Here is a 17,010-nt window from a genome sequence, read left to right as displayed (position 1 = left end):
TGCCTGCCTGTTCACTACGTCCAGGGGTGATGAAATAAATGGAAAGCAATCTGAATACCCTCAGGACTCTGAATCCCACAGGGCGGGTATGATCTCTTTCTTGCTGCATCCTCCCACACTCACTCAGGACAGGGCTGCAGGGAGCCCAGGGAGTCAGGGAGCTGTGAACTGCTCTACAGGAAGTAAACCACAGAGTACTGTACCTATCGGTCAGCCTGGGAGTAGAGTGGGTGGTGGTGGGTTAACAGCTACAAAGGGAAGCAGGGAGGAGCTGATTCACTGGGACAATGCTTAGAGTGACTCAGAAGCCAGCAGAAAATAGCCTGTTCTCCCACATCTGCCTCATTGTCAGGCAATGAGGTACTTCCTCATTGCAAACCCATAGGCAGGGCAAAAGGGAGGAGGAGGAAATGGGATTTTTCAAATTCAGGGACCTATTCAACACCTAGCACTCTGTTTTTAACCATTTCAGACGTTTTTGTTTCAAGTCAGTATTTATTGAGCACCTACTATGTATCTGGCCCTTCATCATGCCTTTCAGATTGTAAGTCTCCTGAACACAGGGAGTATATCTTTCTGAAGTTCTGAATTTCCTTCTTCATTACTTCAGGAGCATGTGGGCTGCTGTTGAGCACCTCAGTACAAGTCTTACTGTCCTTCACATATAGAGATGACCCTCTCAGACCTACAATCAATTGGGAGAGGCATGGAGCTTTTTTTTGGCTCAGATGCTGGTTTTGTAGTCAAACAGGCCCAATCCTTGGACCAGTTTTTGTGAGAGTCAGTGTGCAGTGAGCAGAATATGGCATAGGTTTAGAGCCCCACATCCTTGTTGGAAGTTCTTTCTTTTCTATTTACTAGCTTTATGAACTTGACCTCTTGAATTTCTGTCTTCTCATGGGCACAATGATGTCTGTCTTAGAGGTCAGGGTAGATTTATTATGTAGTAGTAAAGATTAAACATCATTATTTGAGAGTACCTGTCACAGTGATGACATGATAAAAACTGCTTTGCTGCCTTCAAACTTTCCTATGATTGCACAGACTGACCACATTCTCCACCAAATTGCAAACTCCATAAGGGCAGGGCCTTATCTGCCTTGAGGACTATGTCTGCCTGGGTGAATGCTATGCCCGCAACACTGTCTTGCTTAATAGTACTTGGTAAGATTAGGAATAACATATTAAAATTGTTACCTTAAAAGTAAAAGTTATTTTATTAGCAAAAATGGGGTTTTTTGAGGAATAGAGAATTGCAATTTGGGACGTGCAAGCTATGGCAAAACCACAGGCAAGTCCCACAAAGGAGAGGGAGGTTATTTTACGGAGAAAAAGGAGAAAGTTGGGAGGGGTTGTTTTTAAATAAAGTCCGTTGGTAAAAATCAGGAGTTCAGGGTACTAAGGGTTTCTCTTTGGCTGAGTTGCAGTGATAGTGGATTTCTTGTAGGAGATACGGTATACGTCTTTCCCTGTTGGGATGGTAATTGATGATTCTTTCCTGTTAATGCTTCTTCTGTTGGGCTCTGTAATTGACAATTCTTCCTGGAACTGAAGTGGAGTGGTAGAGCTCCTCCCCCTTCTAACCTATAGACTCTAATGACGTTTCCCTTTATTTTCCCATGACATACTATTTATGCATTATTTATATATTTAATTGCATTATAAATATGTTAAATTTTATTTTTAAACAATATGGTTATTATTATTTTAATCAGCTGAATCAATCTGTAACCTGGAGTGCTTCTGTGGAAAAGCAATCCAGAAACCTTAACCTCAGGTGGGGGATTCACCCTCTCTCTAAGTTATTTGGTCTCCGGTAGGGCTTGCTGCCACCAGCAAGCTGCGTACTCCTGTGTTCACAAGAAGGGACAGACATTCCTCACATCCTATACACTCTTTTGTTCCAGCTTCACTGCAAATGCCATTGCCCTACAGTATAATGGTGCCAAGGACACAATAAAGTCCCTTCATCTGGCAAATCTTGACACACAAATTTGCAATTATTCAATTTCTACCTGGAAGGCAGGTCTTTTATGGGTTTATGCTCTCTGGGGTGCAACCCGGCGTCCCTGCCCCACGGGCTCCAGAGCTATTATTCTATTTCAAATGTAATGTGAAAAGACAAGGAATTCTCCGGGTTTTTCACCTTTTCGCCCTTGTTTCTTAGCAACACCCACAAGCTCGTCCAAGAAAAAAAAGACAGCAGAGAACCCACGTTACCAGCTTTCAAACAACTAAAAATTCCAAAGCGCACTTCATATGTTAATATTCTGGTTGGAGTGAAATGTTAATGTGCCCAATCAACCAGAGTACCCAAAGCCGCCATTCCTAAGCTTCCTGGACCATGAAGGTAAGGCAGGAAGCACATGCCACTGTCCTGCCCAGAAACCACACAGAAGGTGGAAAAGTTGAAGAAGGCGGCGGCGAGGAGGGCGAGCCCACCCCAAGCCTGGGCCGGAGGATGGCGCTTCCTCCCGGAAGTGACGCAACTTCAAGCCCAGTTTGGCTCTCCCCAAACAAAAGGGATCTTGGGGCCCCGGGAGGAGCCTAAATGACATTGGAGAAGCCCCTCCTCCATCCGGTGCGGATTGGTGCCAGGGCTGGAGAGAGGAGGTGGCGATTGGGCCTGGCGAATGTCAGTGCTCCCGCCTGGAGGCTGGGGGCGGGGCCTCCGGGGGCTGTGGATGGGAGCGGGAGGCGGAGGCGGAGGCGGAGGCGGAGGCGGCGGGGAACGGAGCCCGGAGCGCCGGGAAAAGGTAGGATCCGCTAAGACCGGTCTTGGCGGTGGTGGGAGGCCGGGTTCTCGAGGAAAAAGCAAGGGTAGGACCACCGATGTCGTCCCACAACCGTTCCAGCTGCCGCTTGCGGCCATCCCCTGAGGGGGCGGGGCCGTCTCCTCCGCCTCCCGGTATTCCCAGAGGAGGTGGCTCCTCATCCTTCGAGGGTCCTTGCAGCTACTGTAGCCGGTCAATCCCACCTCCCCAGAAGGGGCTTCCTTCCCGGAACCCCTCATTTAAAGCCTCTCCCGCCACCGTCCAGCCCTCAGCTTTGGAGGAAGGCACACAGGTTCCCATTCTCTAGTCTGCCGCCCCCACCCCCATTTTGCTTCCCCGGAGGCCAGACATCCCTCCCTACACCTGTCCCTGCTCGGTAGGGTAGAACCAGAGATAGTTTCATCCGTAAGGTGAAAATCAGTGTTTTATAAAAAAGAGGTGGGCGAAGCAAAAATCAGAGACCCGGCATGGACTGCCAGCCCCACACACGAAGCGGCCCTTCCCCACTTCAGTTCTTCCCATCCCCCATTCTCTGATCTTCAGCCTTCCTCCTGAAGCCCCTCTGAGCCTATGTTCTCTTGTGGAGGAGTCGAGAGCTCACCGGTTTCGGGGCTTTTTTTAGGAGAAATAGTGACTCCCCATCCCCCCTTCCCCCTTTGTACCTTCCCTCCACTCTCGATTCCTTGAGGCAGAACCCAACTTCTAGGGGTTTTTTAAATTTCAGTTGCGTTTCATTTTTGCTTTCTACCCTATTTCTTTCCTGGGAACTTCATGAAAAACCATTCTTTTATATTTCAGTGAAGTGGGTGTGTTGGGTATCTGCAGAGTTAGCCTTGTGTGGGTAGGAATGCACTGTATATTGTTTGACTGGCAGTGAATAGCAGCATGCTTTCAAATGAAACAGTATAGATAAGTAAACAGAGCACTGGATTAGGAATGTACCAGTCTAGGGTGGGCTAGTCTGTTGCTCAGGGAGACTGCAGTTAACCTTGAAGGTATAGCTCTGTTGAAACAAAGGGCAGGAAGTGTTTGAAGAAAATTAAGGTTCAGTCATCTAGGTTTATGATTAATCTAGTTCTTTGGCCTTTGATTACTCTGTAGCCACCCCTTTTATGGTGGGTTTTTCCCTCCAGGGGAAATTGCTACATATATGATGTTGTTGATTAGTTCTACAAGATTAGTATCACCTACTAAAATTTAGGGGATGAAGAGTAAGAGCCAATTTTAAATCATAGAGATAAGGATAAATAAAAGCAAGGTTATAGGCCCAGCTAGTTACACATGTAAGTACCATGAAGCGTGTGGTTCCCTGCAGTGTGGTTAAAACATGTGTCAAGTTGGCCTTCATTTCAGCAGGTACAAAGTATTAATGATTTTGCCTAAAGTTAATGCCATTGAATCTCCACTTACATTAAAATCTGCCATATTTTTTAGGATTGTTTCTTTTGCTTTCAATCTGAAGTCCCTCTTAATTCTGTTGGCTATAGCCCAAGCTAATAGCAGTGACGTGGAAGGAGTTGGAATCACGGAGGGTGCTTATAATAGCTGTCTTTTATCTTCTTGATTAGACTTTCTGAAAGTAGACTTCTTGAACGTAATTACTTTTGAATAGTTAGGTTTGAAGTTTTCAGAGCCACTCTTAGTGCTCACAGATCGGTTCAGTGATTGTTTCCAGATCTCCAATAAAAAAGCACAAAGAAGAAACTGTGTGGAGGGTCTCTTCAGCAAACACAAAACATACTGTGATAGGAGGGTAAGACATGGGCCCCCAGCAATAGCAGCAGAAAAAACTGAAAGCAGAACAGGAAATCCCCAAAAGATATATCTTATTACCTGAGTGGAGAACAGAAAATAAACTAAGGTAAGAGACTAAAGGAAACCAAAGTAATGATTACCAGGGCCTTACTGAGCACAGAGGAAAAAGCAAATAATGAGCTTTGATTGTTCGGCACAATAAGAAGGACCCGTTTGACAAATGTTTAGGGCTTAGAAGTCTTTCCTCTAACTCTCAACTCCAGTGTGGTCGGTCATATTAGATCAAGAAACGCATTGTAGTTAGAGGATTTTTATGTCTTTGTCTCATCTATCTCATTAAATGAAAAATTCTTTGAGATCAAGTGTAGATAGAATGGTTGGTTTTTTCATCTTTGTTATCTTTCATAGTGCCTAGTACATAGTTTGACTTATTGAGTGTTGAACTTAGTTTGAAGCTATCCCCTTAGGGTAGACAAGGAAGGTACTTTACGGATAAAATACAACACATCTTGTTAGTATTTATTCCACTTATTTTTGCCTTGATTTAACTTTATTTTCCCTATCTGATGTCTTATGAAACTCCATTATCTTAAGTGGCTCTAAAATACTGAATTTCCTATAAGAAAATATCTGCTGGTTCAGTATATAATTTTGCTGTAAAAATCTGAACCAGATTTGTTATTGTAATCAGTGCCAGTCATTTTAGGGTTTTATTTTTGTTAAGAGTCTGACCTGAGAGGAATGAAGTGAATTTGGAACCACCCACTGGGAACTGGTGACCGTTTTTTGCTTCAGAATGGCCTTGAGTGTTTGGGTTTGACAAGTTACTGATCTGCTTTGGGATTTTTTTTTTTAATGGATTTTTGGTTGATTTTGTGCTTTTCTGAATTAGCACTGACACATGAACAGGGACACAAGCAGTATTGGGTCCCCAAGTGGAATCGCAAAGTGATTTGGGTGGACTTAATGTATTCAGTCTGCAGTATATTTGTGTCTTGGCACGATCTGGTTTGCAGGGCTACCAGTTAATTTGCAGAACAGGATTGGAATTCTTGGCTTAGTTCTTGAGTGGAGCAGAATCCTGTTTCTAGGGGTTGCCATTGAATTGGTGTTTGTTGCAAGATACAAGAAGCAGAGATTTATTTCTAGGGGAAACGTGTCCATTCTTTGGTGGTTGACCCCAGGAAGGGCTTGTCAGCTTGTTTCTAAAGGCCATTTTTTTTTCCTATTTTCTAAATGTTTGCTGCTAATAACCAAAACCCAAGTCTTTCTAGTTTCAATTCAAAGCATTTTAGTGAGAAAATGGCTTATTTATCTGAGGCTATAGTGTGGTAATTTACAACACAGACTTAAAAATCCCACCTTTTCTGTTGGTTGACTGTGTGGCCAGGGCAAGGGTGCAGTTTTCTAACTTTACCATATCCCATCTTCCTCAGCTGTGACGAGGGAATCACTTTTACAGCTGTTGCTTTTTTTAATGATTGCATAAACTCATACATGTATAAACCACAGAGCAAGATGTGGCATGGAGGAAGCACTTGATAATTGGTAGCATTATGCCATTATTATTAGTACTTTGCACGTTAGCTAAAGAATTCAATATTAAATACTCTTTTACTCCTTTAGCATTTTTGTAAAGGTGAAGACTTAGGGCCTAATTTTATTTATTGGCTTGATTATGTAGGTCAGACTTTAGTTACTTAGTTGTTGGTTAAATATATTTCAATGTATAGCTAAGATCCCTAAGTAGAGGGAAACAAGTTTGGCTATCATAATATCAGATATCTAATACAGGGTTTTGTAGAAGAGTGTGTGTGTCTGTCTCATAGACTGTGTTGTTCATAATTTTGTCATGCAAATGATATTCCTTAATTTTTTGGCCTGGGGGGTAAAAAGGCAACGGATTCAACCATCTGATGCTCTTCTGAATTGTCAGTTGCTCCAAACTCCGAACTCAGGTGTTTTAATTATCTCCACCCTCAGTGGCATATTAATGATTTTATGGATACTGTGTTTACAGTGCACGGTTGTACCTTCTGTGATGTACATGTAAGAGATTTTCAGTGGTAATTTTTATTAAAAGTGATTGTTGCCTTTTGCAGACAATTCCCCCCAACTCCCAACACAACCCTAACAGTAAGAAGCAATCATAGAAACAACCAAAACAGGTGAAAAGAAACTGTGGCTAGGGGAGTTAAGAGTGGAGGTGGGGGGAGTTGACAGGGGTTTATGGGAAAACAGGCCTACAAATAGGCATGGAAGTAAAATGCAATGATATGGTTCCTCCCTGCCAAGAATTTCCAAACTCTGTATTTCAGGTCCAAAGCCAAAGCTTCCACTCTAAATGTGTCCTTTGCTGCCATGTGAATCCTGTCTGACTTCTGGAGCCACAAAGAATGTAATCCTCAGGTGTTACTGAATTCAGTAGAAAGGAAAATAAAGCACAGGATGATGAGGTTTATGGACAGCAAAACACTCCTGAAGCTGAGCTTTGGAGGCATCTTCACAGATTCTTTGTGCAGAGCTGCTGGGGAAGGCTAGGCTGAAGTGTGCTCTGGGTCGGCTGTCCTAGAACAGTAAGAGCCAGGGAGGAGGGAGTACAGAAGGGAGAAGCAAGTGGGGATGAATTGCTTTTAACGAGAGATAAGAACTGTTAAGTTATAAAGGAGAGAAGAACGAAGGGTAAGTGCTAGATAAGTTGTAGGGGAAAACTTAGTCTTTGGTGCAGAAGAGGTAAACCCCATTACTTGGTTTCTGCTAACTAGTCCTTTCTGTTGCAGCAGGTCATACAGGAGTGGCAGCACAACCAACCAGTCTGCTTCTTAAATGGTTTAATATTTAAGGTGCAGGAATGATTTGGTCTAGTCCTATGTATCAGCTTCTTCTTACTGCCTCTTCTTCTTATTTTTTTTAATTAAGGGATCATTGATGTACAATCTTATGAAGGTTTGACATGAGCAACATTGTAGTAATACATTCACCCATTCTTGTTCTTAAATTGAAGGCACAGAAGAAATTTTCTGAAAAGGCTCTACCCCTAAAGACTTCTCTACTTCTAAACCTCTGGCCTTCACCACACTGACTGACTGACTGTGTTCCTCTTGGGGGTGTGATTACTTCTCATTCAGCATGTCTCACATCACACTAATCATTTCCCCCTAAAACCAGTTCCTCTTCTGACATCCCTGTTTCTGTTAATGGCATCATAATGCTAGTCACCCAGTCTTAAAACTTCAGCTGATCTGGGATTATTTCTTCTCTTACCTCCATAAATGGAAGCAGTACCAAGTCACTGTAAATTCTTTATAAAGTCTCTTGCCTCAGTCATTTCTTTTCCATTATCACTGCCACCATCCTAGTTCACACACGTTAGTGTCATACCTACGCTGTTAAAATTTTCTCCAAACTGCTTTATCTGCCTTCAGTTTCTCTTCAAATAAGCTCTGTACTTCAAGCTTAACCCTTACTAAAACAATGCATTTATTAGTATATTCACCTTGTTAAAAATGGTTAGTGGCTTCTCATTTCCTAAAAGATAAAGTACAGTTTTGTAGGCTATAATTCAAGGTGGTGTACTGTACATTTCTTTCCAACTAGCATTTTTTGAGTACCCTTTTGTACCAGAGACTGCAAGGTGCTAAGTTAAATCAAGTCGAGTAAGATGGAGTATTTTTCTAGAAGAGCAGAGTATTGTAAGACAAAAGACAGTTATATAAACAGATAAATTGATATAATGGAATGTGGTAACTACTCCTGGGTTATGAATAGAGATAACATACCCCTGATGCCTTTAATATATTATAAAAAACAGCTTTGATATTTTTAGAAAACCCATTTCTCAGTCATTACAAGTTAAAACTGTGACTTGATGACAAGCTATAAAAATTTAGTAGCAGCAAAGGTATGCTTTCCACTGATACCCTAAAGTCACAAAAAGCTAGTCTAGGCAAAAGAACGTCCTTTTCTATTCCCAGAGAGTGTGCAGACACCATTGGCCTGAACAAGTGGGCATGTTCCTAAGCTGACTTTCCCAGAAACTGGCCAGGCCATCTCCTTCTTAAAGCACATCAACCTAACAAGTTAGAAAGAGTAAAACTGTTTTGATTTCTAAATCAGACACATGAATGATAGAAAATAACAACTCATTGGAAAAAGGAAACCGTCATTATCCTTGCAGATGAAACCAAATAAATGCTCTGTGGGGATAAGAAATGAGGGAACTGACCAGTTACTGACTCATTTAAACTGTTCAGTATCCTACTAGAGTATGTATTGTTATCCCCATTTTTTAGACGAAGAACTTAAAACTCAAAGGTTAAGTACATCCAGGAACTCTCGAATGGCAGAGCCGGGATGCAAACCTAGGTTTGGCAGCCTCCAAAGTCCATTCACTTTTCCACTGCAACGCGCTGCCTCCCAGAATTATCCCTGAGAAACTGGGGGGCAAAAACAATTGCTAGGTCTGGTGTTGGTAATTTTCAACTGATACCAGATCGTTAAACTTTTTTTTTTTAAATCACTGAGCTGATTTAGAAGACAAAATTTAAAAGGCAAAACCTCTTCACTTTTTCTGTTAGAGGCTTTTGTGAAATTTTTGGCAGTTCAGAAAGAATCAGGTTGTAGGCATAGCTAAAACCAGATACCTTGGCTGTTCTATGGGTCATCCTCTGTTGCATGTTTCTTCCCAGTTTGGATCCTTTGGCATCAACAACTTCATCATGCATTGATATTTGAAGGGTTTTTTAAATTCTAGGCTGCCTGTAGAACTGTGGCCCATGAATCATTTTACTGGAAATAAAATCAGTCTTACATGTTATTGTTCCCTCATTGTGGTATTTTACAAATCATGGCATTATTTTAGAAGCAAAAATTTAGGGGAATGATGAACAGATAGGTGATACAGATACACATATTTCAATGCAATCATTATAATTTCATTTAAATTAAGGAAAGCCAACTGACAGATATACTTGAAATGGTTCATACTTCTGGTTAATTTTCTGATGTTAAAAAAAAACATCTTGCATGAGCAAAACTGAAAGTTTCTGTGATGACTGCCCTTGTACTGTTCACTATGTAACTTATTCATTATGTAAGAATTTGTTCTCCATGTAAGAACTTGTTTGTTATGCCTCAGAAGATTGGAGACTGACGAAAATTAGGCTTGGGGTGGATTAATGATTGTGCATTGAGCATTGACTCCCCTATACAGAATTTTATTGTCGTTAACAATCATTTGATCAATAAATATGAGAGATGCCCTCACAAAAAAAAAAAAAAAAAAAAAAAAAGGACAGACTTCCAATGGTAAAATAAATAAGTAACCGGGATGTAATGTATAGCATAAGGAATATAGTCAAGATAATGTAACAGCTTGGTAGGGTGATAGCTGGAACCTAGAATTATGTATATAAATGTTCTACCACTGTGTTGTACACTTGAAACTAATGTAATGTAATACTGTGCGTCAACTACCCTTCAATAAAAAAATAATTATTTAAAAAAAAAAATACAAAAAAAAAAAACATCTTTTTTTATTTCAATGAAGAAACTTACTTATGTAAAATCTATTATTCATTTTCATTAACATACATTCCAGTAGCTTAACTAATGTAGTTCTTCTGGTTTGGTCTTGTCTCAGATGAGAATACTTCAAAGAGTGTAAACAGATAGCTAGGTAGACAGACCTGTTTTTAATAGTGTTGTGCTAAATGTCCTCATTTTAGGGGAGGGATGTCTCAATGTTGGTTTATGGGCATGAGGCCACTTCCTCCTTTACTTCAATATACATATAAATCTTACTGAACCATGTAGGAAAGATAATGAGAGGAGCAGATGTACACACAAAGCAAGAGAAAGAGACAGACATTCACATATACACACAGAGATACAGCAGAGATGCATGAGTCTTAGAACAGAGCAAAACAAAAACCTAATAGCCATCATGGTGTCCCAGAAAGTGGATTAGACTAGATCTAAAAAAGATGTATTAGATCTAGTTTACTATTTCACAGTAATTTTCAGTAATTCACTTAAAAACTCTGGCCTCAGTTTTCATCTGTACAATGAGAATGCTAAATTATTTTATTTCTGAGGTCCCTTCCAGCTTTGTGAATCACATTTTAGCTGAGGTTTTCCACCATACGATTCCTAAAACTGATAAAATGAGAAGATCAGGTGTGAACAGTGGTTACCAAATAGCAGTGGTTACTGAGGAAACTCCTAGAATCATACTACCTAGGTTCCAATTCCATTTCTGCCGTATACTAGATGGGAGACTTGGTGGAGCAAGTCACTTAGCTTCTGTGCCTCAAGTTTTCCCATCTGTAAAATGGTGGTGATGAAGAATTTGTTGATGATGGCTATAGCATCTGACACCTAAGGTGGTTGTGAGGATTGAATTAACACATTCTATACCTAGAACACTGCCTGGAATATGTTAATGTTTAGCACAGTAAATGTGTATCTTTTTCATTATTACAATCATTGCTTGAATTCTTAGAAAACTGCTATAAAACTCTGAGGTGGTGGTGGTTAACATTGATAAGCTCAGTTATATCATTATCAATTTCTGTACTAAGCATAAATCCAGAAATTCTGGTATCCTGGAATCTGCTTTGAATAGAGTATTATGAATTTGAATAGAGTACTGAAAGTATTTTAAATGTTGACCTTAATATTAGCTTTATTACAGAACTGGTTTCTGGAGGCCTACTTCAAAGTCTGTATTGACACTATTAGGTAAACAAGCATCTCGACCCCTTAGCACTGTTGTAATTTCTTTGTAAGTGTGCCATTCATATTATATTTCAGGATCCTGAATTTTATAATCTCCAAAACTGTTTCCAAACCATTCTGTTTTATATAATGTCATCTGTAGCATGGCTGGGAAAAACAGGCTGATAAGACAAAGCAAGGCATCCTGAGAAACATGGTATAGCACCCTCCTCATAAGGGGAAGACTTACAGCCAGTTGCTCTAACTAGTCTTTAAAAGTAGTCAGGGGTTAGCATGTTGTATTAGTTTGCTTGGGCTGCCAGAACAAAGCACCATGGACAGAATGGCTTAAACAACAGAAATTTCTTTTCTCAGTCCTGGAGGCTAGGAAGCTGAAAACAGTGTGTCAGCAGGATTGGCTTCTTCAGAAGCCTCTCTTTTTTGACTCGCAGCTGGCTGTCTTCCCCCTGTGTCATCCCATGGTCTTTTCCTGCCCTTCTGTGTCCCAATTTCCTCTTCGAATAAGGACACCAGTAGGTTAGATTAGGGCCCACCCTAATGAACTCATTTTAACTTAATTGCCTCTTTAAAGGCCCAATCTCCAAATGCAGTCACATTCTGAGGGACAGACTGGGGATAAGGACTTTAACATGTGAATTTTAGGGGGACATAGTACAGCCCATGGTATAACACATAGACATAAGGATCCAGATAGTCCAGGAATATCCTTTCCCTTCAGCTGAAAAATGGATTTGACATTTACAGTAATACCTATATTGCTTTATTGTAGAATTCAGTGAGATGAGATTATCTTTTATACCTATAAATAATAATAGCAAAAAAGACTCTCTTTAGTGAATGTACAAAAGATCTGCTTCCTTCATCAGAAACTTATTTTCTGATAGTATTTTGACATGTTTTTATTCCCTAGCCTAATCCTAAAATGCCAAAAGTGTAATGAGAGGTACAAGTTGGAATGTTGTCACTCTCTTACCCTCCAAATGCATGAATAACCCTTATGAAAACTGTAAGTGCCAGAAAGTGGGGAAACTGAAATCTTTTTTTAAAATGAAGTATAGTTGACACACAGTCTTATATTGGTTCCAAGTAGACAACAGAGTGATTCAACAGTTAGTACATATCATCCAGTCATATCCCCAACGAGTGCAGTTACTGTCAACATAGAAAGATGTTACAGGATCATTGACTATATTCTGCATGCTGTACTACCATCCCCGTGACCAATTTATATTATGATTGAGATTTTTGTGCCCCTTGGGAAACTTAAATCTTTCGAGATAGTCAAAGTAATGTATAACCTTCCCTCCCCAGACAGGAGTTGCTTTGGATACATTCTTAAAAATAGTAGTGCACTTTTATCCATATTTAGATGTAGTATTTATAAATGTGACACATTTTAAAAATTTCACATACACTGGGTTTTTAAGGAAGTACGTTATCTCATGGAAAGCTCTCAAAGACACCCATCTTGTTTGTCAATGTTCTCTTCGATTTTAAGAATTAATTGATCTCCTATGTTTTTGTTTTGCTTATATGTATGTGAAAGTGTCTCTCCGTTAGTAGATCAAATTTCCTTTATGTCTTTGCTCATATCTCATCACTAATACTAAAAACTTACTAAGTAGCCTGAATCTTGGTCAGTTGTAGCCCAAGTATAAATTTCTTAAATTTGATCCTGAGCATATAATAAAGAAGTGGGTTTTGTTCCAGTTTTGCAAGAATATTGATCTGCGTAAAAAAAAAATGATTTTTTTTTTTATACTAGCCAAGTTGTTGGGGTGTTTTTTTTTTTTAATCTTATGTAGAATTTTTTGAGGTGTTTCTGCGTCTGGAAATATCTAAGACTCATCTAAAAATGTTTTCTCTCTCCCAGCCCCATATCACCCCCACCTAGAAATACACCCTTCAGTTCCACATAAAGATATACACACCCAGCTACTCCATGGACAAACATCTTACTTGTACCCCGCCCTGCCCTGCCTATCGCTCACAGAGCTATAGAAGCTGTTTGGGGTGTTTCTTTTTCTGCCACCTAATCTCTAAGTGACAAGAAGGCAGCAGTGCCTTCTGTCATGGAGAATTAATCCAGAGTTCCAGAGCAAGAGCTGGTTCTGAAGAAGGATAAAGACACAACCAGAACCAGAATGAGTGGAGCGGTGGTATTATCAAAAAAAGGGAAAGGCCAGAATGAGATGAACAGAGTCCCGCCACAGCCACACACTTCCGTGGTGGAGTCAGCACGGGCACTGGGGAGGTACGGTGGGTCAGGGAGGGTGCCCTTCCTGATACACATAGCTCTGGAGATTGTTAGCACAGGAAAGTTCATATAGAAGAGACTCCACGTACTCCTGGCTGCTGGCCCTGACTTGGTGGAAAGTCGCCTATGAATAGACTAAATGGTATGCCAGACAAACTCAAGTTTGAAATCACTTATTGATAACTTAAAAATAAGTTTCAAGTCACATTCCTAAAGAATCCTTAAAAGGGGGAACCCCCAACCTTTCGGGGCGCTCCTCTCTCTGAGGTCACCCGCACTTTCTAAGTGTGTAACCTTTTAATCTTAAACTTTCTCTCTCCAAACCTTTCAGGGCACCTCTCCTTGCTGAGATTGACTGCTGCACATCTTCTTTCTTTCAGTTACTTTAAATAAAACTTTTACTCTGCTTCAAAAATAAATAAATACATAAGTTTCATACTTAGCCCATAAATAGGCTTATTTTTCCAGGGTATTAAAATGTGTGTAATTTACCATTCTTATTATACATATTATGTATCTTTTAATTGAGAAAACTGTAAAGCTTAATATAGTTACAGTGAGCTGTTCTACAGTGTAGGGTAATGTATCCAGACAACTTTCTACAAGTAGTTTTTATTTCAAATTTATAGACTGTAGCATTCCTTAGAAATATGTGCATCTGAACTCAAAAAAGTTGGGTCTTGGAGAAATTCTAATAGAAGGAATGAGCTGAGCCAGATGGTTGGAATGATCTTGTCTTTCAAAGTTACTTCATGGATGATGACAATGACAAGTTACAGCTCATTTAGGAAGTTAGTAGAGAATGAACCTGTATACTACAATATGGCATGCCCAAATCTGGCAGTCATATTTCTGATAATTAATATGGAGTTAATTTCTGAAAGTCTTGGGCCACATAATTTATATCTTGGGCAGAAATTGAAGTGAATAGAGTTGGCCTGAAAGTACAAGACAAAAATTGCATTTTATCCAAATTTAAAGCCAAGCATTTTTTTGAAAGTTTGCTGGGTCTAGCAGCAGGCAGGGAGAAGAGGAGTTGCTGTTGGTGAATAAAACCTGGACAACTTTGTTTCTTAAAAAAAAAAGTTTCATGGATGTCTAATACACTATCAGGAAAACAGACAAAAAATTTGCATATGATTCAACATTTGATATTTGAAAATAAATGGGGAAAAGTAGACGTTGGGATGAGGAATCCGCCTTAACACGCACAGTCAGGATGGTGACAAGTTAATTTGTTTATTGATTGGTAGGAGGTGAGGGGATGAGTTTTCCTTACACAGATCTGGCAGTTTGAAAAGTTCAGTTGTAGTTGTGTTACTTTTCTGTCTCAGTGCATTGTGCACAAGTCATGGTGATTCAAGCAAGTAGGCTTTTGTCGTGTCAGGGGGAGAAAGTCACTCTCTAGTGACATTCATAAGTTAGTCCTTGAAATGACAGTGAACATCTTAAAATAAAAAAGATTCTGAAAGCTCTCACCTTCCTTAATGATAATTACAAAAAAGGAAGTCGATTCCTGGTGTTTTTCCTGACTTACTCAGCTTGAACTTGAAGAAGTGGCTCTTTCCTTATTCCTTGTCTATATCTGCCTGCAGCTGTCAGGCCTTATCACTGATCATGACTGTTGACATTCATGGGATTTGCCACATTATTTATAATATGGTTACATAGACAATAAATTTCTTATTATTTTGCAGCATTGGATGCTATTCCACCATGCTGATGACGTTTTAAATTTATTTGTCAAACTTCCTAAATTTTAACTGAAGAAACCTTAAGAACTTATACTTGTGAGTAAAGTGTGACTGCCAGTCAACAGGTTGGTGTAATCCCTGTCCCCACCCCCACTCCCAGGAATGCCACTGCCATCCTAAAATATAAATGCACTTTACTATCTTTTGTTTGTATTTCAGACAAAAATATATGGCAATGTCTTGTGTATTGAGATTAGATTCGAATGTAAAGAACAGTAAAGAACTGCTAAATTCTCATATTTATAAAGAAAAGTTATAGGAATATGTGAAAACAGACCTATTGGCTTTTTAATTACTTAGCTGTGGCCCTTTTTTCACCTCTTGTATTGTATTTGTATTTCATTCACGTAAACACTAAACTAAATGAATTGGTGTATATCAGCAGATTGTTCCAGATACTAAAATGGGTGTGCAGAAGTGATTTACAGATGTAGAGATAACAAGAACTTTGTTCTTCATGCCTTTGACAAAGAACAGAATTTTCTTCTTGCCTAGGCTGGGCTTCTTTATAATTAAAATTACTTTGAAGATGTTTTCACTTTTACTCTTTTATGAGGATGCATATTTAGCAGAACAGATTAAAGCCTTTGATTTAGCTACAGTCTTTATATATTTAACTTTTATTCATATTTAATTGCTTCTATAACAAATAATTCCTGATTTTTACCCGTGAAAGCTTAGAATGGAGCCCAGGAAGACTTTAGAGATTATCTAGTCTGTTTTATTTTACCTGTGAGGAAACTCAGTGTCAGAGCATCTGGGTAATTTTTTTCCTCATGGCCATATGACTATTTTGTGGTAGAGCTGAGACTAAAATTCTTCACTTCTCACTCCCAGTCTATTGAGTTTTACTCATATCACACTGCTTCTTTAAATATTCTGTAAGAATATTTAAGGACTGTAAAGATATTGAGGGATAAAGAATAACATGTATGAACAGTATCATTTTTAGCTCTGTTCCTACTTTCCTACCTCTGTGCTTATGTACCCAATTGATTTACTCGTGCAGTTGGCATTTATGGGGTACCTTCTCAAGTACCCATTATGCTCCTTAATATCATGGGGGGGGAAGGAAGGGCCTAAAATGATAGGATTGTTCCTTTCCCTTATGATCTCTTGGAGAGGGAGTAAGACATGAAACCCTCGGGAAGAGGGGAAAAGGTTTCATCTCAGAAACCAGTGTGGCTTAACTGGTAGCTTAAGTTCCTCCCCGTTCTACCCTGGAAATGCTCTGACCTGTCCTCACCTGGGGTTCCCAGCTACAAAAGGGCCACTGGGGGTATTTTCAAGCTCATTGATCTTGGCTGCCTCCAATTTTGGTAATACCTTATAATTCTTTTGGAAAATGAGAAAGCTTAGTAATCATTAATAATTAAACCATTGTTCACAAACAGCAGCAGACTCACAGACTCCAAGAAGGGACTAGCGGTTACCAAAGGGAAATGGGTTGAGGAGGGTGGGTAGGAAGGGAGGGAGAAGGGGATTAAGGGGTAGTATGAGTAGTACACATGATGTCGGGGCGCACAGGGAAGCAATATAGCACAGAGAAGACAAGTAGTGACTCTATAGCATCTTACTACGCTGATGGACAGTGGCTGACATGAGGTTGGGGTTGGGGGGACTTGATAATATGGGTGAATATAGTAACCACAATGTTGCTCATGTGAAACCATCATAAGATTGTATATCAATGATACCTTAATTTAAAAAAATTGTTTACAAAAAAAAATAA

The 17,010-nt window shown here is 39.8% G+C and overlaps 1 protein-coding gene across 2 annotated transcripts in view; it reads left to right on the top strand.

Annotated features, from left to right (window-relative positions):
- The first annotated feature begins 2,654 nt into the window (after positions 1-2,654).
- CTTNBP2NL (CTTNBP2 N-terminal like) overlaps positions 2,655-17,010 on the top strand; it is a 47,134-nt gene continuing 32,778 nt past the window's right edge. Inside the window, exons 1-2 of one of the 2 annotated variants that reach the window (XM_036921534.2) lie at positions 2,663-2,756; positions 15,222-15,343. Coding sequence is in view for 1 of the 2 variants with exons in the window: in XM_036921533.2 (XP_036777428.2) it covers positions 2,685-2,756 (72 nt within the window). In the remaining variant the exon portion in view is untranslated. Of the gene's footprint in view, positions 2,757-15,221; positions 15,344-17,010 lie in introns of both variants that reach the window. The other variant, XM_036921533.2, reaches the window with a different exon arrangement.

Source organism: Manis pentadactyla, chromosome 4, assembly GCF_030020395.1.
Source record: "Manis pentadactyla isolate mManPen7 chromosome 4, mManPen7.hap1, whole genome shotgun sequence".
Lineage (NCBI taxonomy): Eukaryota > Metazoa > Chordata > Mammalia > Pholidota > Manidae > Manis > Manis pentadactyla.
This window is presented reverse-complemented; position numbering and strand designations above follow the sequence as displayed.